The sequence below is a fragment of the Pan paniscus genome, chromosome 19, assembly GCF_029289425.2.
Source record: "Pan paniscus chromosome 19, NHGRI_mPanPan1-v2.0_pri, whole genome shotgun sequence".
Taxonomy (NCBI): Eukaryota; Metazoa; Chordata; class Mammalia; order Primates; family Hominidae; genus Pan; species Pan paniscus.
Genome location: NC_073268.2, coordinates 54,632,589 through 54,657,123, shown reverse-complemented (window position 1 = coordinate 54,657,123; position 24,535 = coordinate 54,632,589). Strand labels below are relative to the sequence as shown.

General features: G+C 43.7%; 1 protein-coding gene and 1 pseudogene across 6 annotated transcripts in view; both read right to left on the bottom strand.

Moving 5' to 3' along the window:
• ALDH3A2 (aldehyde dehydrogenase 3 family member A2) overlaps positions 1 to 16,683 on the bottom strand; it is a 42,573-nt gene extending 25,890 nt beyond the window's left edge. For 5 of the 6 annotated variants that reach the window (XM_055101210.2, XM_055101211.2, XM_003807277.6 and 2 more), the window contains exons 1-8: positions 15,903 to 16,683; positions 13,254 to 13,485; positions 12,401 to 12,486; positions 8,471 to 8,679; positions 7,188 to 7,305; positions 3,781 to 3,922; positions 1,551 to 1,717; positions 8 to 107 (exon numbers count right to left, since the gene is read on the bottom strand). In XM_055101210.2, coding sequence (XP_054957185.1) covers positions 8 to 107; positions 1,551 to 1,717; positions 3,781 to 3,922; positions 7,188 to 7,305; positions 8,471 to 8,679; positions 12,401 to 12,486; positions 13,254 to 13,485; positions 15,903 to 16,055 — 1,207 coding nt within the window. In that variant the 5' untranslated portion in view covers positions 16,056 to 16,683. The remainder of the gene's footprint in view (positions 1 to 7; positions 108 to 1,550; positions 1,718 to 3,780; positions 3,923 to 7,187; positions 7,306 to 8,470; positions 8,680 to 12,400; positions 12,487 to 13,253; positions 13,486 to 15,902) is intronic. The other variant, XM_055101212.2, reaches the window with a different exon arrangement.
• On the bottom strand, positions 2,960 to 3,050 carry LOC112437652 (small nucleolar RNA SNORA31; annotated as a pseudogene).
• Positions 16,684 to 24,535: the final 7,852 nt, after the last annotated feature.

Here is a 24,535-nt window from a genome sequence, read left to right as displayed (position 1 = left end):
GACTCACCCACTCCTCCAAATGGGAAAGAGTTGAGCATGAAGTGCATAATGACGTCATTGCCTGTGACACCTCCGCTGGATGTCTCATCAATCATCCGTTTGATGAGCTGAGGACAGACCAAAGGTGTCCAGGTCAGTGAAGTTGCCCCTTAGGGAACACTCATGGCCCCACCACACAGAGGGCTGTGTGCTCAGTTATGTGCTCAAAGCATGCACATTCTGGCTTTGTGTCAGTGAAAATTCTCGAGTTTGGGGATACCATGCCAGATAGACAAACAATCTCAACTGGTTAATTTAGCAAAGTGACTGATACCCAACTTCTCAGACACACATCTAGTGCACAAAAGGAGGCAGCTCCAAACCTCTGGGCCTACTCAGCCACAACCTGGAGTTGTACTCCCCAACACAGCAGCAAAAGGCTCTTTAAAAGGGGACAGCTTAGACTATATTCCAGCTTTAAAAACTGTTATTATTTCTTTCTTATCTCTGCTTTAAATTATAACACATGATTAATAGGTATTATTTAGTCTTTATGAAATGTAAAAATATTTAAGACTTTAGATTTAGCATCCTATTTTTTAAGAAATAAATGGTTGTTTGGCCTAAGGCTCAGAAAAGCACAAGAACACTTGGCTAGTAAACGTCATTTCCCTTGGGTGCCAGCAAGCCCTTGACAATTCTTCATGGCAAACGTCAAGTCTGGACTATAGTGACCTCGGGTGACCCACTGCTGGGAAGTGCTCCACACCTGACTTATACCCTGGCCAGCCTACTTTCAGCTTCAGGGTTCCTTCCTGCCCACATTATCCATGGTTTTAAATGTCAAACCATTGTTTTGTTAATAACCCAGTCTTTACTGAGCCCCACACATTTGGTCTCACTTCAAATACCTGTAGCTATCTGTATCTCAATAGTCTCACAAGCTCCAAAAGCTGTCACATGACTATCTATACATTACCATCAGAAGCTCTCCAGAAAACATTTGGGCCACTGTCTCTTAGTAGCGGCTGGTCACCTAGTGACATGAATGAGTGAGCCATGCAGAAAGTGGCAGAACTGCTCAACCAGGTGATGCAGTTCCACCACTCTAACAAGAAGCTAGCGTCATGTTAGAAACTAAAATCCATCATATCACAACCATTTATGTGACAGTGTCGGGGTCTTTGTCCCACACAGTGGGTGTGAATGCCATTTTGTGCAGGCTGTTATTCAGCAATGCCCTGTGGATTAACATCAGAAAAGCATTTAATGCTGGCACATATAAGTCTTCCAATTATACAGGAGATGTTTGTGAATCAAAAACCTTGTGACACTCAACCCTGCAGACTCAGATCTAACCCGAGGGAGGAGGGGAATGGATGCTGTGATAACCCCAGAGTCTCATTAACCAAGACAGCAACCTCGGAACACAACCTCACTTAGTGGACTCTGACATGACACAAAAGAAACCATCATTGTTTCACATTGTTTTTTGCATTGTTTTACAGCAAAGAAGGAACATGACTCTTGATAGTTGCTTATGCTAACGAGCTGTTCTCTCTAAAGCTTACCTTATGGTTATGCGAAAATACATAGAGAGCCAGAGGCTTTTCACGTTCATTTATGAAATTTATGGCCTCATCTACATTTTTCACAGGCACTATTGGAAGAATTGGTCCAAAAATTTCTTCTTGCATCACCTTGGTTTTAGGATCAACATCGGTAAGTACTGTTGGGGCTAAAAAGAAAATAAACAAAATGAAAATGCTTATTAGACAAAAATGCACAACTCTCATATTACATCTCTTTCATTGGGTCACCTATCCATGCCTTTCCCTCTCCCACCCAAGTCATATCTATTGAAAAATCCTGAGCACGTGGATGAACTGTGCAAATACTCAATGTCTCCAAAGCCTGTGCATCACAACCCTGCGGATACTTGTGCAAACCAAGGGAACGATACACACTCAAATATATCTTTTTCACATTGAACCCTGTTCACAGCCATGCATGTATTTAGCTGTAGATTATACTTAACATTTTTCTGTGGACAGGTTTTTTTTTTTGAGATGGAGTTTCACCCTTGTTGCCCAGGCTGGAGTGCAATGGTGCCATCTCGGCTCACCGCAACCTCCGCCTCTGGAGTTCAAGTGATTCTCCTGTCTCAGCCTCCCGAGTAGCTGGGATTACAGGCATGCACCACCATGCCCGGCTAGTTTTGTATTTTTAGTAGAGATGAGGTTTCTCCATGTTGGGTCAGGCTGGTCTCGAATGGACAGGTCTTTCTAGGAGCAAAGACAGCTCCTCTGTGAATCAAATCAATACTATTTTTCTTAACTCGAGTGCTTTCATATATATGATCTCATTAACCTTTACTATAACTCTGTTAGACAGATTAAGAAAACAGACTTAAATGGTCAAAATTCCCTAAGCCTTAGTTCACTGTTCCATCTACCATGGGGAAGAGGCACAAGAAAGGAGGGTGAAACAGATGCTGGGGAGGCTAGACAAAGTGTCCCAGCATCTGCTGCCAGTGTAAGTCACCAACTAGCAGTACTCCAAAAGACGCTGTAAGTAAGAAACTGGCTCGTCAACCAAAAGAGAAGTCATCTGACAATAACAAGTTGGCACTTTTCCTTTACCCCCAGTTTCTAATAGGTTATCTTGGCAATGTGGCTGGGGACAGCTTCTTGCAGCACCACTTCCAGGGGTAAATAAACTGCCACTCCAAATCCATTGCCCACATCTTCCTCAGGTCAGAGAACCAATTTGGGCTGAGTGTCTACTTCCTCTGCATAGCCATGCTCAGGTAAGATGATCCCAGCTCGAAGTCAGGGGAAAGTCCTAATTAGTCTATAAGCTAATCAGGATAGCCCCTTCCTCTTACCATTCATTAGCCTAGAAATAGGCAATGTGGACATGCTGAGGATGGGAGAACAGAGAGGTGAAACAAGTAGAGTCTGTTTTCTCTTTTTTCTACAGATGTATTCCCCAATTCAATCTGGGCTGCCACCAAGAGAGATAGAAGGCACAAGGATTGTTTTCTTTTGCATCCTAGTACAAAGAATCAGGGTTTTTTGATGGTACCACGGGGCCACTGAATTATCTAGCTCAGGAGAACCTCGGGACTGCTAATTATAAGAGAATCAATTCTGCTTATTATTTCATTTTTAAGTTTTGTTTTTTTAAAGTAGATTTTTTTTTTTGGTGACTTATAGCATCTTATCTGATAAAGGGGATAAGTAAAGCTAGGTGGTGCAGCTTCTTTGCCAGCAAAATGTGTCTAATTTTTCTGTCACCTTATATGTTACTTTAGAAAAATGTGCTTAACATTCAAAGTAATACATATTCAAGGCAAAGAAGAAAAAGCACAAAGAAGGTACACAAATAATAAGGTCAAGCATGATGGACCAAAACATTATTTCTGGAATGGTACTGTCACTGGTTAATTGTGGAATAGTGGCCAAGCTATTTCCTTCTTTGTGCTGTTTTCCCATCCACAAACTACAGATAATTACATCAAGTTCTATTCTGCTTCTCAGGATTGTTAGGAGCAAAAAAGGAGTTATATGTAAATATGAACAACTGGAGCAACGCTGGTGGCATCATTCAATACACAGAAACACAGACATTTTAAATAGTTTATAACAAAAGCTACAGGTACAGTATACCAGAAAGCAGGATTTAGTACTTTAACAATTAAATGCTATATATTTAATAGTTTATCTAGTGTTAATAAGTAGTGTCAGCAAAAACTGCCAAATTGCCATCTTCCCATAGGAAAAGGAGAATTTCCATTACCTATGTAGCGTGTGGCCTCATCAGTCTCCCCACCAAAAGCTATCTTTTGTCCTTCAAGCAAACTTAGTATCCTCTTAAAATGACGAAGATTGATGATCCTTTCATAATCAGGAGACTCTTTTATATTTTCTCCATAAAATTCCTATTTAAAACAACAGGAGTATATAAATGTCACAAAGACCCACAATTCAATTTCAGTAAGTACAAAATCCAGCCATGCCCCAAAATCAATCTGGTTTTATATCCTCACAGAATCTAACACCCCACCCCTCAAGTAATTTAACAGTAGTATGACAGTAGCAAGTTTCAGCTTTTTGGCAGGTCGAGGACCAGAAAATAAAGCATGCACACATACAGAGATCTGTCACTGTCCATAGTTCCAAAGGTTCTTATGGATCTCTTAGAGTCCACCCACGGGCCTTCACCTCCTGGGGCTGACAGTGGGAGCAGGCTGGGGAAAGAAGTCTTGCTCTGCATCAGAGTTGCCTATTTGTTAGCACATTGGCTGTGCCTGCTTTCCCCCTACAGTAAGTTCGGTAGTTACAGCAGAGACCCTAACATCTGCAAAGCCTGAAATATTTACCATCTAGCCCTTTACAGAAACCATTTGCCAATCTTTGCTCCACTTTGTTGTTTTGGTCTTCTTTGAACTGGTATTTCCACCACTTACACATGATGGTGAAACCACCCGAAGGATCAAAATACAGCTTTGGTAAATTACCAAGGTAAAAGAACGTCAATAATCATACAATCAATATTTACTTAGTAAAACAAACAAAATTACTGAATTGCTGCATCACTTCAAAGCCTTGTGAGAGTTCCCAATTTCATCCCAAATCAAAATGAACATTGTTCATCCAACCTCTACCAAGAGCAATTCTCAAGTCTGGGTGGTCGGAATCACTGGTGCAGCTTGCTAAAATGCATGTGCCTGGGCTCTGACTCGAGAGTCACCAACAGTAGTTTTCAATGCTGAGTGCATCATAGAATCACCTGGAGGCCTCAGACAAGCTGAATCTTTGGAGGGTAAGGCTTGCAAACTTGTTTTTAAATGGCTCACTAGTGTAACATGTAGCTTGAGAACCACTGTGTTAAGAGTATAAATGCCTCAAAGGGAGGCAGAGGCCCTTATTCCTTTGAAATTGAATTCATCACTACACTCAACTAAGCATTCTCCAATTCCCAAATATTTTCAATCTCACAAGTATCTTTAACCACTCTCTCTTCCCATGTACCCTGAATCTGGGCAACTCTCCCTTCATGTGCTCATCTGGATCCATTTTTAGTCCTATGACTAAAAATGATAGTCCAATTCCCATGTCAAGACCCTAGCACCTCATCCCCCAAGTTACTCTGCCTGGAACACATAGTGAACTATTGTCCTGAACTTCCTGGTACATGATTTTCTCTTTTTTTTTTTTTTTTTGAGACAGGGTCTCACTCTGTCACCCAGGCTGGAGTCCAGTGGCACATTCTTGGCTCACTGCAGCCTCCGCCTCCCAGGAGGATCAAGCGATCCTCCTACTTCAGCCTGCCAAGTAGCTGGGACCACACGTACACGCCGCTACACCTGAATTTTTGTATTTCTTGTAGCGACAAGATTTTGCTATGTTGCCCAGCTGGTCTTGAATTCCTGGCCTCAAGTGATCTGTCTGCCTTGGCCTTCCAAAGTGCTGGGATTACAGGAGTGAGACACTGTGCCCAGCCAATTTTCTCTTTTTTTGTTTTTTTGAGACAGAGTCTTACGCTGTCACTCAGGCTGGAGCACAGTGATGCAATAATGGCTCATTGCAGCCTTGAACTCCTGGGCTCAAGTGATCCTTCTGGCTTCAGCCTCCTGAGTAGCTGGGACTACAGGCATGTGCCACCATACCCAGCTAACCTTTTTTTCTTTTGTAGACACAGGGTCTCATTATGTTGACCAGGCTGGTTTTGAACTCCTGGGCTCAAGCGATCTTCCCGCCTTAGCCTCCCAAAGTGCTCGGATTACAGGAGTGAACCACCACAACGGCGACAATTTTCATATCTTTTTTTCTTTTGAGATAAAATCTCATTCCGTTACCCAGGCTGGAGTGCAGTAGCATGATCTTGGCTCACTGCAAGCTCCACCTCCCGGGTTCAAGCAATTCTTGTGCCTCAGCCTCCCAAGTAGCTAGAATTATAGGTGCGTGCCACCATGCCCGGCTAATTTTTGTATTTTTAGTAGAGATGGGTTTTGCCATGTTGGCCAAACTGGTCTCTAACTCCTCACCTCAAGTGATCAACCTGTCTTGGCCTCCCAAAGTGCTGGGATTAGAGGCGTGAGCCACCATGTCTGGCCAACAATTTTCATTTTCAGATCACATGCATTACTCTTTGGTGTTTTTGATCCTTCCTTTTAGTGCTCAATTAACATCTGTTGAGTAAACAGTGACTGCTCCAATAATTTCTTTCATCTGAGGGGTTAATGATCCTCACCCACTGCTGAATTCAGTCACACTGGTCATCTGGTCATCCCATTCTTCTTCTTTTTTTTTTTTTTTAAGACAGAGTCTTGCTCTGTCGCCCAGGCTGGAGTGCAGTGGTGTGATCTTGGCTCACTGCAACCTTTGCCTCCCAGGTTCAAGCGATTCTTGCCAGGGTTCAAGCAAATCTTGTGCCTTAGCCTCCTGAGTAGCTGGAATTACAGACATGCACCACCATCCCCGGCTAATTTTTTTGTATTTTTAGTAGAGACGGGGTTTCACCATATTGGCCAGGCTGGTCTTGAACTTCTGACCTCAAGTGATCTGCCCCCCTAGGCCCCCCAAAGTGCTGGGATTACAGGCATAAGCCACCGTGCCCAGCCCCCATTCCTTTCTACCAACTTAAATCCTATATTTCTTCAAGTCTTGGCTTAGGACTCTACATGCAGTCTTCCTTGGTTCCCTCACTGCAAATATTTACTTTAAACACACTGAAAGATTGTTAATTATATAAAGGGTATACTGTAAGTAGTTATTTAATTAAGTCACTCCTCCAAACTACTGGCCACCCTAGGCCCTCTACATACACAAAAACTGATAACCTTCAGCAGCAATGGCCAATATGCCAAAGAGTCTCTCTGATTATACCTAAAGGGTTGGCAACATTCCCTCAAAACCACGGACACACGATTATTTAACTTTTTTTAAAAAAGTATATGCCACAACTAATCATCAACAAATCAACTAGACAGTTTAAGTAGATTTAACACCAATGGAACCTTGCTCCCAGCATATATTCTATGGTACACATAGCATTTTCATATTAGTCAATAAGTTCACTGAGTCACATATGATTTTGAAATTTTCCTGAAGGGAGAAACAAATGGGGATGCTGCCTGCGAATAGTTAATTTGACTCCTTATCTTATTAAAATCAGTGGAATCAGATGTTTTTAATACAAACCTTCACTGTTTCCTTAATCTTCCATACAATTTGATTTTGGAGGGATGCTTCACAGAGAATATAGTCGGGCGCAATGCAGGTTTGGCCACAATTCATGTATTTTCCCCAGGTTATGCGTCTGAGGGGAAAACATCCAGAACAGCTATATAATTCAGTAATTCAGTCAAATATTCATTTGTTACATTGTGTTGTTTGAATGTCTTGCAACTAAAATAGATTCATATATTTATCTGGCAATTTTTATAAAAAAGTTAAAAACTCATTTCTAAATCAGTTGTTTGGAACTTAGAAAGTATTTTCCAAATGAGGTGGAATATTTTACATAGCAGGGAAGTTCTCAGGCCAGCTCATGGGAAACAGTACTTGGTAAACAGTGAAGCCATTGCCTGCTGCAGGAAAAGAGGAGAAACAGCCTCCCAATGTCCTTTCCCCTCTCCCAGTCCAGCCAAAGGAAAGTCCTGGATGACCAGAGTTCGGTACAGACTCTCCTGGTTGTGGCTTTTGGCTCTGCCGGGAAGATGTTCAGGTATAAAGCAGGATGTCAGCCAGCCTCCAAGGCCATCCTCCTCTTTGTGGAGCCCTGCCCCACTTGGGAAGACCTTTCCTATGCGTGGGCAGAAACCCATGCCCTAAACATTCACTAACTGAGGGTGTCTGGTTTTGACAAATGGATTTCTACTTAGGAAGCCAACCTGGAACCCTGACCTGGAATCTCTGAAGGGCAGAGAAAGCCACGCCACCCAGAGCACAGAGTCAGTTCTATGATTTGGCACTTCTTAGTAGCTAAACCGGATTTAGCAGAGAGAACCTGAAACCTCTTATTTTCTAATTTTCAGATGCAAGATGTTATTCGCAGTTAAAAAATGAGGAACACTTGTTTTGTCCACAAAGGATCTCAGTTATCAGCATAATACCCTCTCAAATGGGCATTTAAAGATTTTATTAGGCACACACAATACTTTGGATTATGTACTTCACAGATCACTGGCCAGAAGAACGTTAAAATTTCTTGCTAGATCTAGCTGTAATCTTGAGAACAGATATAACTTTTTAAAAACTCCTAAGGACAACCACATGATGTCAGGACTTACAGCTCACCATTTTTGACGGTGGCGCCAAGAGACAGTGAAAGACTCCTGTTACTCTTGAGGACATCAACCACCAAAGCTTAATAATGTATCTTGGAGCCATAAGGTATGGGGTTCAAGTACAAAGAGTAACATTGTCAGGAAAAGTCTCCATTGTGCTGGGAAAACCTCAGAAAATCAGAGAGCCAGACTCACCTGCAAACAATGTCCAGGTCACAATCTTTATCAATATAACATGGACTTTTCCCTCCCAGTTCAAGAGTCACAGGGGTCAGATGCTTGGCAGCAGCTTCCATGATAATTTTGCCAACCGCAGTGTTTCCCGTATAGAAAATGTGGTCAAATCGCTGCTTCAGGAGCTCCGTGGTTTCCTCAACACCACCATTAATAATAATATAGAGATCCTCAAAGAAAGAGAAACACAAACTCTTGCACTGCCAAATTAATCCTAACGTCTAACATCAGCAATCTCTTCAACATAAACACGTAACATTCAGTAAAACCCAGAGAGTGTCAAGACCAGTCCCTGTGAGGGATGGGAGAGGGAACTGACCAAGGACAAGAGGAGAACACACAGTCCGATGGCATCTGGGAAGCATGAACCCACATAGAACCAATCTGGAGACTCCAGTGTTTTTTTACATGAGCTCAGCAACAAAGACACTAAGGAGAACAAATGGTTGAATTTGACCAGGGAAAATGCATGAGACGCGGGTGTGTGCAGAAGTGCCTCTGGTGAAGAGTGGCTCCCACAGGACAGGTCATGCATGTCTTAGTCTGAATGTTCTCTGTCTCACAACACAGAGCGGGCTTAGCCCACGCTATTCTGAATGAATGGTATATCCGGCACAGTAGCTGAGAGCGCTTGCTTTTGAAGTGTATCTGGTTTGAATCTGGGCTCTGCCACTCACTAGCTTATGCAACCTTAGGCAAGCTACTGAACATCTCTGAGCCTCAATTTCCTCATCTGTTACTGGGAGAATTCACGTAGCTTCTGTGGACTGAGCCCATCTATGCATTGTGCTATCATTACCAGCTATTCTAAGAGAGAACATCTTGGACAATAACAGCATCAAAAGTAAGAGAACAGATGGCAAGCAAGGAAGACAGAGAGGTATTCAAGACTCCAAGGTGGAAGTGTGAAGTAAAAGCTGGCTTGTGGATCTCATGTTTCCACTTGAAGGCGAATTAATTTCATTCACTTCATGGTTCAGCTGCCCAACAAATGTTTCAAGCTTTAACTTTTCTATGGCTTAATCTACATAGCATATATTATTGATCCCCTAACACGGTAACTGAAGCTGGTAGAGCATTATTATCCTCCTTATCCAGACAGAGTCAGTTATTGAAGAATTTACCCCTGGTCAGGGGCAAAGCAGTACCTTCAACCTCTATCTTCTGGTTCTATGTCCTATTCAATCCTTGACATCTCACTGTCTTCCATTTCATCTTTCTTGATTGGATCATCACAGCTATTAGAACAAAATGGTTCTAACAAAGAGAAAAATATCATTCCAAGAACCAGAACTGGCCTCAATCCATCACAAGTTGATGTACAGAATACAGGTAAGATATTTTTAAGCTGTATTTCGCTTAAAGCTAAATGAAGACTCCTCCCTGTAGCAACTGCATGTAGAACTCAGCAGTGCCAATTTCTTCATGGCATCATAACTTCCTCCCCAGGAAGGCATAAGAACCTCTGACTCAGACAGATGAACTACCCCGCAGTTGAGCAGATCGTTTTCTTTATTCAGTTCTTGATATTCTTAAATGCCAGCATGTTAAGTCAGTGTGAGGATCCGCCCTCTAGTTCAGGAGGGCACTTTTTGTGTATGTGTGGCATGTTTTCATGCCACAGACATGTCTTTTGTGAAAGCAGAAGTACTCTTACAGGCTGGGTGAGAGGTGAGAGCGTGCGGGCAACCCTTGCTCGCTCTCAGCACCTCCTTGGCCTTGGCACCCACTCTGGCCACGCTTGAGGAGCCCTTCAGCCCACAGCTGCACTGTGGGAGCCCCTCTCTGGGCTGGCCAAGGCCGGAGCCGGCTCCTTCTGCTTGTGGGAAGGTGTGGAGGGAGAGGCGCAGGCAGGAACCGGGGCTGCGTGTGGCGCTCACAAGCCAGAGCGAGTTCTGGGTGGGGGCAGGCTCAGTGGGCCCCACACTCGGAGCAGCTGGCCGGCGCTGCCAGCCCTGGGCAATGAGGGGCTTAGCACCTGGGCCAGCTGCTGAGGAGGGTGCCCCGGGTCCCCCAGCAGTGCCAGCCCACCAGTGCCACACTCGAATTCTCGCCGGGCCTCTGCCACCTCCCCGCAGGGCAGGGCTCGGGACCTGCAGCCCGCCATGCCCAAGGCCCCCACCCCGCCCCTGGTGGGTTCCCATGCTGCCCGAGCCTCCCTGATGGGCGCCGCCCCGTGCTCCACAGCACCCAATCCCATCGACCACCCAAGGGCTGAGGGGTGCAGGCGCGCAGCACTGGACTGATGGGCAGCTCCACCCACAGCCCCGGTGCGGGATCCACTAGGCAAAGCCAGCTGAGCTCCTGAGTCGGGTGGGGACTTAGAGAACTTTTATGTCTAGCTGGAGGATTGTATATGCAGCAATCAGCACTCTGTGTCTAGCTTGGGGTTTGTGGATGCACCAATCAGCACTCTGTATCTAGCTAATCTGGTGGGGATTTGGAGAACTTTTATGTCTAGCTAGAGGATTGTAAAAGCACCAGTCAGCACTCTATGTCTAGCTCAAGGTTTGTAAATGCACCAATCAGTGCTCTGTGTCTAGCTAATCTAGTGGGGACTTGGAGAACTTTTATGTCTAGCTAGAGGATTGTAAATGCACCAATCAGCATTCTGTGTCTAGCTCAGGGATTGTAAACGCACCAATCAGCACCCTGTCAAAACGGACCAATCAGCTCTCTGTAAAATGGACCAATCAGCAGGATGTGGGTGGGGCCAGATAAGGGAATAAAAGCAGGCTGCCCAAGCCAGCAGCGGCAACCCGCTCGGGTCCCCTTCGACACTGTAGAAGCTTTGTTCTTTCAGTCTTTGCAATAAATCTTGCTGCTGCTGCTCACTCTGGGTCCGCACTGCTGTTATGAGCTGTAACACTCACTGCGAAGGTCTGCAGCTTCACTCCTGAGGCCAGCGAGACCACGAACCCACCGTGAGGAATGAACAACTCCAGACAGGAGGAACAAACAACTCCAGACGCGCCGCCTTAAGAGCTATAACACTCACCACGAAGGTCTGCAGTTTCACTCCTGAAGCCAGCAAGACCACGAACCCACCAGAACGAAGAAACTCCAAACACGTCCGAACATCAGAAGAAACAAACTCCGGACACACTATCTTTAAGAACTGTAACACTCACTGCAAGGGTCCACGGCTTCATTCTTGAAGTCAGTGAGACCGAGAACCCACCAATTCCAGACACATGGGCATGGTCGCTCACACCTGTAATCCCAGCACTTTCGGAGGCCAAGCTGGGCGGATCACCTGAGGTCAGGAGCTCGAGACCAGCCTGACCAACACGGTGAAACCCCATCGCTACCAAATATACAAAAACTAGCTGGGCATGGTGGCACACGTCTGTAATCCCAGCTACTTGGGAGGCTGAGGCAGAAGAATCGCTTGCACCCAGGAGGCAAAGGTTGCAGTGAGCCAAGATCGCACTACAGCCTGGGTGACAGAGCAAGATTCCATTTCAAAAAAAAAAAAGTACTCTTATATAATCACAGAAAAGTACATTTTGTTAGAACAAAAGAGATTGTTAGTAACACAAATATGCCAGTACCCAGCACAGTACCAGTCCCTCATTAAATAATCCATTAAACGAAAACACCTAAAATCATGTTAGCTCAAAAATTAACCCCAAATCCCAGATGGACAGAATCTGTTTGGCATGAAGCCATGGGCCTACATATATTGTGTAACCCCAAGAGCTGGGTGACTCCACACAAAATACACTCCGTGTATTTTGGAACCGAACTTCTTTTGCTAAGCCAACTGTTGAAGGCTTAAAGAGACTGCAGTTGGGTCCCCGGCCAGCAATAACATGTAATAGCAAAAAAATAAAATGTGTGTTTTCCACAGTAAACACATATGTTGGAGATGAGTCAAGAAATTCTTACCTGGTCTAAATACTGAGGGAGAAGCTTTGCCAAGATCTTGGCTGTATTTTCACTCAGTTCAGAAGGCTTTATAATCACAGCATTTCCTAAACAAAGTAAAAAGTAGAACAGTATCATCTAATATTTAACTTTAATAGCTACCAAAATGATGTTCAGTGGGAAGAACAGGCTAGGTACTCCCAATTATTTCTGCAGCTCTCAATGCTGCATATCCTCATAATTAGCATAAGAGCTCATCTCACTTTCTCTTCTAAGGCTAACTCCTTAGCTGTCCTCATCTTCAGGTCACTGACAATGGGTTCCAGCAGCCTTTCCCACTCCTCCAGCTTTCTATCGCTTTTCTCCCACTTCTGCCCTTAGATTGTCCTCTCTGCCCTGGAATTATTGGGCAAGTGAGCCATTTCAACATACATCTCTCTATCTGGATCCTGCAAAGTGAGAAATTAATCTCCTGGCATTTGCTATATACCCAAGCTAGCATTACTCTCATAGTCTTTATTTGAATGAAGCAACTGGTCAGACAGAATCAAATGGTTCATCCGAAGCCAGAGCCAGCAACTGAAACCATATTAGAACATGGATGCCTGACTCCAAACTCCTGGGCCTGCTGACTCACACATCTTTACACTCCCACAGGTTCATTCCCCAGGTGCTTCAAAACATAGCCACACAAATCTCCTCAGCAGCCCATTTAAAAATATGTATGGTATGTATGAATTCTCAGTACACTGGTGGTGTAAACAAAGGCAAATCACCAAGTAAATGTATTTAATTAGCCACATCCTTAATTTCCAATTAATATGAGAAAATAAGCCTCCCTGAAAAGGTATATAGACATAAGCTGGCACCAGACCTGCAGCGATGGCTCCTATCAGTGGCTGAATGGTGAGAACGAAGGGGTAATTCCAAGCTCCGATTATCAGCACCACTCCCAGAGGCTGTGGCTGAATATAGGCCTCATCCAGCATGGTGAGCACATTCTTCTTAACTGGTTTAGCAGTAACCCATTCAGGAAGATTCTCAAGCATAAAATCAATTTCCCCAAGGACAGTAATGACTTCCTGACTGTACACATTGAATTCACTCTGTTATAAGAGAATCACAGTTAATCTTGCAGAGTAAGTATGATACACTTGGCCCTGAATGTCAAAACACTCAAGCCAGGTACACCTGTAGTGACAACAACTGGCATTATCAGACTAGCTGTTTGCCATTCAGACTCCTTTTGTACCCTTCACGCCCCTGGTAAGGGCTTGCTAATTCTCTAATATATTTCTTTTAAAAAAATCAAAGATTATTTCAGGGAGTAGTAACACTAGTTGAATACCATTAGTAAATCCTTCTTTAGTAATCCACACCCTTTAAAAGCCAGGCTTAAATATTCCCTCTTTCAGGAAGATTTCCTTGAGTAATAAAGGTCTGCTCTGAACACACTTTATATATTACAGCAATCATGCTTTTGACCTGCATCTTAATATTCATCCTTAACACACTGGTTTATAACTATCACTCACATTTCATCTGTGTATGTTCTGTTTCCCAATCAAGTTTAAAACTCTTGAGGACAGGGAACTTATTGTATTTCTTGAGTCATCCTATATACACACATACTCACACAAACATTTAGATCTTCAAGTATGATTAAATGACACAGACTTTTTGGAATCTTAATTACCCCATCTTGTTTATTTAATACCACAGCCCCTTTCCACCAAAAGTACTCTAAAAGAAATTTCATAGTTGCTACTAGTACTACCACTATTACGACTTATTAAAATAATCTTTGATTGAGGGGATTGTGGGGAAGGGAAAAATCACAAACCCAGAGCAAAGCCTTGCTACACATGTAATGCAGATAAAAAGTAAAAACAAGATGATAGGCCAGGCACGGTGGCTCACGCCTATAATCCCAGCACTTTGGGAGGCTGAGGCGGGCGGATCACAAGGTCAGGAGATGGAGACCATCCTGGCTAACACAGTGAAACCCCGTCTCTACTAAAAATACAAAAAATTAGCCGGGCACGGTGGCGGGCGCCTGTAGTCCCAGCTACTTGGGAGGCTGAGGCAGGAGAATGGTGTGAACCCGGGAGGTGGAGCTTGCAGTGAGCCAAAAGAGCACCACTGCAGTCCGGCCTGGGCGAAAGAGCAAGACTCCGCCTCAAGAAAAACAAACAAACAAAAAAAAAAAACAAGATGATAGCCTCATGCCTGTAGTCCTAGTATCTGGGAGGTTGGGGCAGGAGGACTGCTTGAGCCTAGGAGTTGGAGGCTGCAGTGAGTTATGATTGAGTCACTGCACTTCAGCCTGGGTAACAAAGGGAGACCCTGTCTCTTTAAAAAAAAAAAAAAAAAGTAACAATATTATCAGCAAACATACAGGAATATACTTACACCCTAAAACACTACTTAAAACTTTGCTACCACAGGCCAGGGGTGGTGGCTCACACCTGTAATCCCAGCACTTTGGGAGGCCCAGGCAGGCGGATCACTTGAGGCCAGGAGTTCAGGACCAGCTTGGTCAACATGGTGAAACTCCATCTCTACTAAAAATACAAAAATTAGCCGGGCGTGGTGGCGCACACCTGTAATCCCAGCTACTGAGGAGGCTGAGGCAAGAGAATCGCTTGAACCCAAGAGATGGAGGTTGCAGTGAGCCGAGATCGCACCACTGCACTCCAGCCTGGGAGACACAGTGAGACTTAGAAGCAAAACAAAACAAGCAAACAAACAAAAAAACCACACACACAAATCAAAACAATAAAAACTTTGCTACACAAAGCGTGCTTCCAAAAGAGGCATATGATATCACTGGGGACCTTGTTAGAAACTTGGAATCTCAGATCCCACCCCCGACATACTGAACCATAATCTGCATTTTAACAAGATCCCCAGGTGACTGTTAGTGCATTAAAATTTGAGGAGAACTGACCTAATAATACACAAAGTTATGAAGAAAAATTTGAGTGCAACTATAACTTAAAAACAAAACTCTAACAAAGAAACCATAAACAAAGCTAAAAGACAAGAAATAGACCCAGAGGCTGGTCTGATGGTAATGGGTTATTCAGAACTTATTAATATTACTGTTACTCAAGTTGGTATGCAACTCTCCCACTGCTAAATTTGGCTTAAAAAAAAAGAAAAGAAAGAAACCCAAAGAAAGTATCCACAATACGGTAAACTGACAAATTACTTAAATCCAGAATATACAAAGAGTTCCTACACATCATAAGGAAAAGAACCACAAATGTAACAGAAAAATGGACAAGAATAGAAAAGGCAGAAAAGGAACCACAGAAGCTAGGTAACATATGCCCTTCTAAGTGCTAGAGGACCGGGAAAGTCTGCGGGAACTTTGGCTTTATCTGTATTGCTGGAGATCATACTCCCAGTGCTGGAGTAATTCGAAATGTAAAAGCAAAAACAAAACCCAGCCGAAGCTCCAGTCCACAAGTGCGCGGCGGGGGCCAGTTTCCCCACACCCCGCCGCACGCGTGCGTACCTTGCACAGGTCGGCGGCGATGGCCGCCAGGATATCCTTCTCGCGCTCCTGCACCATCCTCCGCAGGGCCTCCAGCTGCTGCAGCCGAAACCGCAGAGGTCGCGACCGGCCGGACAGGAACGCCTCTCGGACCCGCCGGACTTCGAGCTCCATGGCCTGGTCCTGCAGAGAACTGCACGGTCCGGGGGCGCTGGGGCGTGGGAGGCGGGAAGATGCAGGTGCAGGCCTCGCCTCCCTTCCCTTCGCCTCCCTCCGGGGGGTGTCTCCACCGTCAACCCACAGCCACAATTCACTCGCCCAGGGCTCGCTCGCTCAGCCGCGACCTCCACGCCCGCTGAGTCCCACTGCCAGTCGGAGGCGCCGGGGGAGGACTGAGCTCGACCCAAAGCCTCACCCCTATTGGCCTGGGCGGCCCACGTGACAGCCGCTGTCCACGGCCTCGCCCACGCGGCCCCCGCCCTCTCCCCGGCTCTGGCAGCGGGCTGGGATGTAGGGGGTGGAGTGAGCAGTGCGGGAGCCGAGCGCGGCCACGGGCCCGGGGGCGGCGGGGTGTAGGGATGGAGGGAAGGTGTTGGCCATCCTGCTGAGAGCGCCCTGGGGCGGCCCCAGAAAGGGCGAACAGGAATCCTGGAGGAGCAGGCGGAGGGCGCTCGGCTGGGAGTGGGCGCCCTGCCGGAAGCGCCCCGACTGCGACGGAGAGCCGTCTCCGCTCTGGCACGCTCTGAGGGGTTCCCTCCTCCATTTTGTGGCTCTTCAAACATGGCCAGATGGACGTAGTTGGAGGCCTAGCGCTCCCCATTCCGCTTCCCTGGCCCCTGCTTCAGCGAGGAGCTGCCTCGACCGGCACTGACCGTCCCAGTTCCCTGGAGAGCTAGTCCCTGAGGGCGGGAAGCCGGGGTTCGTCTCCCGCGGAGCCGGGACAGCGGTCATTTCCTTCTTGCACAAGCATCATCCTCGCACGTCCGTTACTCAGAGCTTCTCCCCAGGCTGCATTTGCCTCGCTGCCCATGGTTCCGTGTTCCCGCTCCCAAGAGAGAACCCGCTGCCCTCAGGTTTCCCCCTCCCGCCTTATTGCCTTTCGGGCGAGAGACTTCAGCTCTCATCACTGTACTCAGCAGCAGTTGGCTCAGCTGATCGGTCCTGTCTTGTGGAAAGCTTTCTTTTCTTTACCATTTCCCTGCACTCTTCTGCACTTTTCTTTTTAGCTCAGTGGCCGGGTCCTCTGGGGTTCCTTTGCTGGATTTTTCTCCCCTTCCTGACCTCTCACTTGTTCAGGTGCCCAGGGCTTAGTCCGGGGCCCTCTTTTCACAGCCACTCCCTCATGTAATCCCATGAATAGTGCTCACAGAAGGCTCTAATCCCAGCCTTTCCTCTGAACTCTAAAGGGTATATTTGTGAAAAGAAAATAACTCGGGGCCCTGGCCCAAATGAACTCTCCGCTTATGTACAAAACAACAAAAACCGTGGGAGCCCAATTCACTATGCCAAAAGGAAAAAATTAAGCAAAAAGCTGAGTCATGCAAGAAACTGCCTTTCTCTATGTCCCTAAGCAGATAGCTACAGATAAAAGGTTAAATGTCCCCACAGGTAGCTGCTCTGTCCTCACCTTATCTTACTGAAGTGCTGATTTACACAGCAGGAGGCAAATACATAATTGACTATTCCCCTGCCTGTTCCTTTTTCTATTTGTGCAATGTGTGGATTCAGTAATGACCACGTTCTCCCTCTTTCCCCTCCAGCCCGCTCCTCCCTTTTAAATATTGAAGCCCTCAAAATCATCTTTAGATAAAGGCACAGACCTCCCTCCCAAGCATGTCCTTAACCTTGGCAAAATAAACTTCCAAATTGATTGAGAGCTGGTTTTGGTTTACAAGCTGGCAGCCAAAGGAAGTGACTCAGTGGAGGTGGCCCTGACCTTTGACAAATCTATCAGTGCTTGGTACCAGCTTGGGCTATTTTTATTGCTCAAACAGGACAATTTGCTGAGGCCTGGGAGCTCCCCACTCCAGAGAATCCCTGATGTCCCAAAATTTGGTTGAGATCTAAAGTTTATTTTGCTGTACACCTCTTTGTCTGCAGTTTTACTTACTCCCAACAAAGAAGGTGCGTTTTCCTGCCTCCATGACGATGGAGGGGAGGCAACTCCTTTCTGGAATTTCATCTGGCTTCCAGCAGGGAAGGTGAGTCTGAGTTTTTTTTCTCCCTCTAAAATGCTAAAAGAGCAGTCTTGAGCCTGGACCCTATTCCTAGGTAAGCACCTGAATTGGAGTTTTGTCTTGGAAACTCTCCTTGGTGACTAAAGTTAAGATTAGCAACCAGCTGGTCTTAATTTCTCCTTACCATTAGAGCGCTCAATAATACAAATTGTGCGATCATTTCTTTTGCTTAACTGTTTCTTTGTTTGTTTCTGTTGTTGTTTTGGTCTTTTTCCCATTGGGTTTGACCAGCTCTACTTGACTTGGTCAAATCTGAAGGAAAGTTGAAATTATGGAGAACAAGGTCTTTGAATTGGCTAAATTACCACAGCTGAGGGGAAAAAAAATGAAAAAGAAAAAACAGGCCGGGCATCCTGATGGTTTCCCTGCTTCTACTCTTTCGGGTTTTTTTTTTTTTTTTTTTTTTTTTTTTGAGACAAGGTGTCACTCTTGTCACCCAGGCTGGAGTGCAGTGGCCATGATCATGGCTCACTGCAGCCTCCAGCTCCCAGGCTCAAGTGATCCTCCCACCTCCACCTCCCAAGTAGCTGGGACTACAGGTTTGTGTCACCATGCCTGGCTAAATTTTTTTGTATTTTTTGTACAGATGAGGGCTTGCGATGTTGCCCAGGCTGGTCTCCGACTCCTGGGCTCAAGTGATCCCCCTCCCTCAGCCTCCCGAAGTGCGATTACAGATGTGAGCCACCTCGCCGGCCCCCTGCTTCTACTCTTGACTCTAGAGATTGTTATTTCTCAGTTCTACACTTGCCCTTTTATACTCTACTGCAGGGACCTAGAGTGTGTGAACCCCATTTCCCAGGCTCTCGTGCCCGCTGGCTTCTGCCAGTAGGGGGCACTATAAGGAAATCAGAAGGCAGGAGGTGGAGAGTAACTTACTGCTTCTGGATTCAATCGTGTGGCAGTTGCTGGCCATTTCTATAGTGAAAGTGGAGGAGGGATTATTCTTTACTCTAGGAATTCCTTCCATGGTCAAGGTGGCACCTCTCTAGTAGACAGAGGATGAAAGTGATAGTGTCTCCAAATGGCACAGAAGCTGGTGCAGTTCCATTGGTTCCAGCTAAGGGTATTTTTAGCAGCTTTTTTATCTATGATGTCACCCCATTATTCTTTTTGACATCTATTACTCTTAAAATTCCCTCTGCATGAAATAACTAGATAGTTTATCTTTCGTGACTGGACTCTGATAACACTTTGTTGTAGCCTGTTCTGCACCTAGCCGTTGGTGTCCGAAGGTACCCTGATCATGTTAATTCACTGCTTAAAACTTTCCAATAGCCTCCCCTCACGTTTAGAATAAAATTCAAAATGTGAATTTTTCTACACATATTCTACAAGCCCTAAATGCCCTGGCCCGTGACTACATCTTCAACCTCTTTTTGTAGGATTCTCCCACTTAGTGAGTTTCAGCCAGAGTGCCTTCCTTGCTGTACACTACTGAGCATTCTAAACCCGTTCCCAGCCCGGGGCTTTTGCATTCCTTCTGTTTCCTTTGCCTGTAGTGTCCAGCTATCATTCTCACTTAATTCAATTGCTGCTTCAATATTACCTCCCTAAAGAAGCCTTCCCTGACCACCATGTCTAAAATATCAGTCTCTGCTACTTTCTGTCCCTGACCCTGTTTTATTTTTCTTAATATAAATGTATCTATTTGTTTGTTGTTTTTAATGTGTCTTCCTCACTGGAATATCTTGTAAAATCAGTCTTTGTTGTTCATGTTCACTGTAATGTTAGTACCTTGAATAGAATCTGGCCCACAGTAGGTGCTCAGTAAGTATTTATTGAATGAATGAATAAATGAATGAATGGTACACTCTCACATACTCTAGTCTTAGTGTCTTGGCACTGTCTACTTTTGTGGCTTTCTCAACAGCCTGTAATTTGAAGCTTAAGGAGATTCATGATGAAGCAAGGAAATTGGCAAGACCATCAAACTCTTCTTCACTTCTACTTCTCGCTTGCCTGCTTTGGACAAAAACAAAAAAATCCAGCCCATGTGGAAATACCATAGTTAAAGTTGGGAGACAGTAGGTGAGAAGGCAAGCAGGCTTATATAACAAAAGCAGTAGCTCCAACATATACAAAGTGTTTAATTCAATTATGTAAGTAACTGAGGAGTGCTTGTGCATAGGAAGCCAACCAACTAATATCAGTATCTAGAACCATGTGGCAACAATATTTAAATCAGCTCAAAGGCCGCCAGAGAGTGTACCCAATAATCTTTATCTGATCTGAAAGGGTAACCAGTTCTAAATGCTGAGCTAATAAATATTGTGTAAGGAAATAGGTAAATTGAGATATGAATCATGCTTCCATTTAAAAAAAATGTAAATAATGAACAGAATTCCAGTGTGGAATTAGAACAGGAATCGGTTTCACCTAGGGCAAATTAATTGCTAAGTAGTGAAGAGCTGCTGCTTTTGCTGAGGATAAGATGTGAGGATTTCTTTCTTTCTTTCTTTTTTGAGGCAGAGTCTCGCTCTGTCGCCCAGGCTGGAGTGCAGTGGTGCAATCTTAGCTCACTGCAACCTCCACCTCCCAGGTTCAAGCAATTCTCCTGTCTCAGCCTCCTGAATAGGTGGATTTCAGGCATGTGCCACCATGCCCAGCTAATTTTTGTATTTCTAGTAGAGACAGGGTTTCACCATGTTGGTCAGGCTGGTCTCAAACTCCTGACCTCATGATCCGCTGCCTCAGCCTCCCAAAGTGCTGGGATTACAGGCGTGAGCCACCGTGCCGGGCTGAGGATTTCTTACAAACGATGTACTCTGATTCTAATGGCATAATCACCAAGAGTTTACTACCAACTCTTGAACATTTTCTTTATTAGTTAGAGAAATCAACTGATGGCATTTTGTTGGGCATATTTAAAAATCACATCCAAGTGCTTTAATAGAACAAGGTGATATATTTATGGAACCAAAGAGAGGACTGGGAATTCTTTTACTACACTCCCAAGCTGAAACATTCTCCCTTCAGCTTTTGAATATGATATACTCATTGATTTAAGTAGCTATGGGTAATGAAATCACCACAGCAGGTTATAGGGGTAAGGGGTGAGTCCTCACAAGCTTCTCCTTTCAGGAATGCAGTAGACTGTAGTGATTTTACTATGCCTGCCCACTATACTTTTCCATCCTCCTTTTTCAGCTTTAAAAAAACCAAGTTTTTCTTTTTGTTTTTCTTGGGGGTAATCAACTCCATGACCCTTCTCCACCACAACCTTTAGATCTTTGATCTGCTCAGTTGTCAGCAGGGAGAGTTTTCTTAAAGGCAAGGATGAAACAGACACTTTTAATTATTTAAACCTCAGGGGGACTAAGGTAGTGAGTGTGTACCCAGGAGTTCTTTCTGCCTTCTGGCCCAAATTTCATTACATTTTCATTGGATACTACATAAATACAAAACAGTGCCTACAGTAAATTATTACAGAGTTTACCTACCTGTATCTATGACCCAGAACATTACCAGCATTCCTCTTAGGCCCCTACCCAATCACCACTATAGAATTTCTAGGTGAAAGTAAATATATGTTTTAACTTTAGAAGCCAAATAATTTTTCAGTGTTTTTATACCAATTTATATTCCCTACCACACAGTCTAGCAGCTGTTTTCTAAAACTTGATTTAAAAAAATAATTACCCATTCTGGTGGATGCGTAGTGATCTCTCTCTCTCTTTTTTTTTTTCTTTTCTTTTTTGAGACTCTGTCTCAAAAAAAAAAAAAAAAAAAGGAATGCAGTGGTGTGATCTCAGCTCACAGCAACCTCTGCTTCCTGGGCTCAAGTCATCCTCTCACTTTAGCCTCCCTAGTTGCTCGCGTTACAGGTGTGTGCCCCCGTGCCTGGCTAATTTTTATATTTTTAGTAGAGACAGGGTTTTGCCATGTTGCCCAGGCTGGTCTCGAACTCCTGAGCTCAAGACATCCACCTGCCTTGGCCTCCCAAAGTGCTGGGGTTACAGGTGTGGGCCACTGCACCCAGCTTGTAGTGATATCTCCTTGTGATGTTAACTTCCATTTCCCTAGTGACTAATCATGGTGGGTTCCTTTTCATGTGTATTGACTATTTGCACATATTTCCATAGCTGGGAATAGCAGATTTTATGAAAGGTGTTTAAGACAACAGACCTGAATTGAAGCCTCAGACTGCCTTGGACACCTTTCCTAACTTTCAACACACTCTTCTTCAGCAAATGCCAATATAAATGTTTGTGTCCACAGATCAATAATAGAAAAGAACAAACACAGGACCATAGACACTACAGACACGCACACATGCATATAACTCTAAGGAAAAGGAGATACAGACCTTTACAAAAGATGAAGCATTCTGATGTGTAATTCTCACAATTTCTTAAGACACTGACACATGATCTTTGGGGGCGGGGGTGGAGGAGTTAGCCCAAAGGAAGGCTGTGAGGGATTAAAGAATAGATTATAAGAAAACAGGAGAGGGCAAACTCGAATTGAAAGTCAGGAAAGAAAGAGAAGAGAAAAGCACACCTTAATAGAGATGAAAGTTGCATGAGAACAAAAGGTAAGAGATACAAAAAGAGAAGTTTGACAAAATTACATAAAATGAAAAGGAGACAAATGATTCCATTTACATGATAGAATAGTCAAATTCATAGAAACAGAAAGTAGAACAGTGGTTACTAAGGGCTGGGGCAGGGGGGCAAGGGAAGTGGTTATGGTAACAGAGCTACTGCTTGATGGGGACAGAGTTTCAATTTGGAATGATGAAAAAGTTCTGGAGTTAAATAGTGGCGATGATTGCACAACATTGTGAATGTACTTAATGCCACTGAATTGTTCACTTAAAATGATTAAAATGGTAAAATATACATAAAAGATACAAAAAATACATAAAACATGTGGATGTAAGTTTTCAACTCATTTGGGTAAATAGCTGGTATGTTCTTATTGGAGACCTATGCATAGCTTTGTAAGAAACTGCAAAACTCTTCCAAAGTGGCTGTACCATTCATCATGCATTCGTACCAATATGTAAGAGTTCCTGCTGTGCCACATCCTTGCCAGCATTTGGTGGTGTAAGTGCTTTGGATTTTAGCCATTCTCATAGGTGTGTAGTGGTATCTCATTGTTTTATTGCCAATTCCCTGATGACACATAATGTTGAGTATCTTTACACATCTTTATTTGCCATCTGTATAGATTCTTCGGTGAGGTGTCTGTTTAAACCATTTTTAATTGGGTTGCTTTTTATTGTTGAGTTTAAATAGTTATTTGTATATTTTAGATAAATAGTCTTTTATATAAGATATGTTTTTACAAAGATTTTCTCATAATCCTTGGCTTGTCTTTTCATTCTATTAACAGTGTTTTTTTACAGAGCAAGTTTTAAATTTTAATGAAGTCCATTTTATGAATTTTTTCTTTCATGAATTGTGCTTTTGGTTTTGTATCTAAAAAGTCATTGCCAAACCCAAGGCCACCTAGATGTTCTCCTGTGTTATCCTAGGAGTTTTATAGTGATGCATGTCAGGAAGAAAAGAAAGATACAAGATTTTTCTCTAGGTTTTGGTTTTGTTTTGTTTTTTGGCATGTGGATATCTAGTTGTTTCAGTACCATTTGTCAAACAAGCTGTCCTTTCTCCATTGAATTGCTTTTGTTTCTTTGTCAAACCTTAGTTGACTGTATTAGTGTGAATCCATTTTCAGTTTTGTATTCTGTTCTATTTGTCTATTCAGTCATCAATGCCACATTATTGTGTTTACCTTTATGGTAAATCCTGTAGTTGGTAGTGTCAGTCTACCAACTTTGTTCTTCAACATTGTGTTGGCTATTCTGGGTTTTTGCTTTTCCATGTCATCTTTAGAATCTAATTTGTCAATATCCACAAAATAAACTGCTAGATTTTGATTGAGAGTGTTGAATCCATGTATCAAGTTGAGAAGAACTGGCATCTTTTCAACTTCAACTCTTCATTTTCATGAACATGGACTGTCTCTTTATTTATTTACATCTCCTTTGGTTTCTTACATCAGAATTTTGTAGTTTTCCTCATATAGATCTTGTATATATTTAGATTTATATCTAAGTATTTCCCCCCCTTTTTGGTGCTAATGTAAGTGGTGTTTTTAATTTTAATTTCAAATCCAAAGTGTTCATTGCTATTGTATAGTAAAATAATTGACTTTGTATAATAACTTTCATCCTGATACCATGCTATAATCACTTATTAGTTCCAGAAATCTTTTTTGTTGATTATTTGGGATGTTCTACCTTGATAATCATGTTATCTGTGAACAAAGGCAGCTTAATTTCTTTCTTCCTAATATGTATACATTTCCTTTATTTGTCTTATTACATTAGCTAAAACTTCAGTTACGATGTTGAAAATGAGTGGTGAGAGGGGATATCCTTGCTTTGTTCCTAATATTAGCAGGAAGGCATGC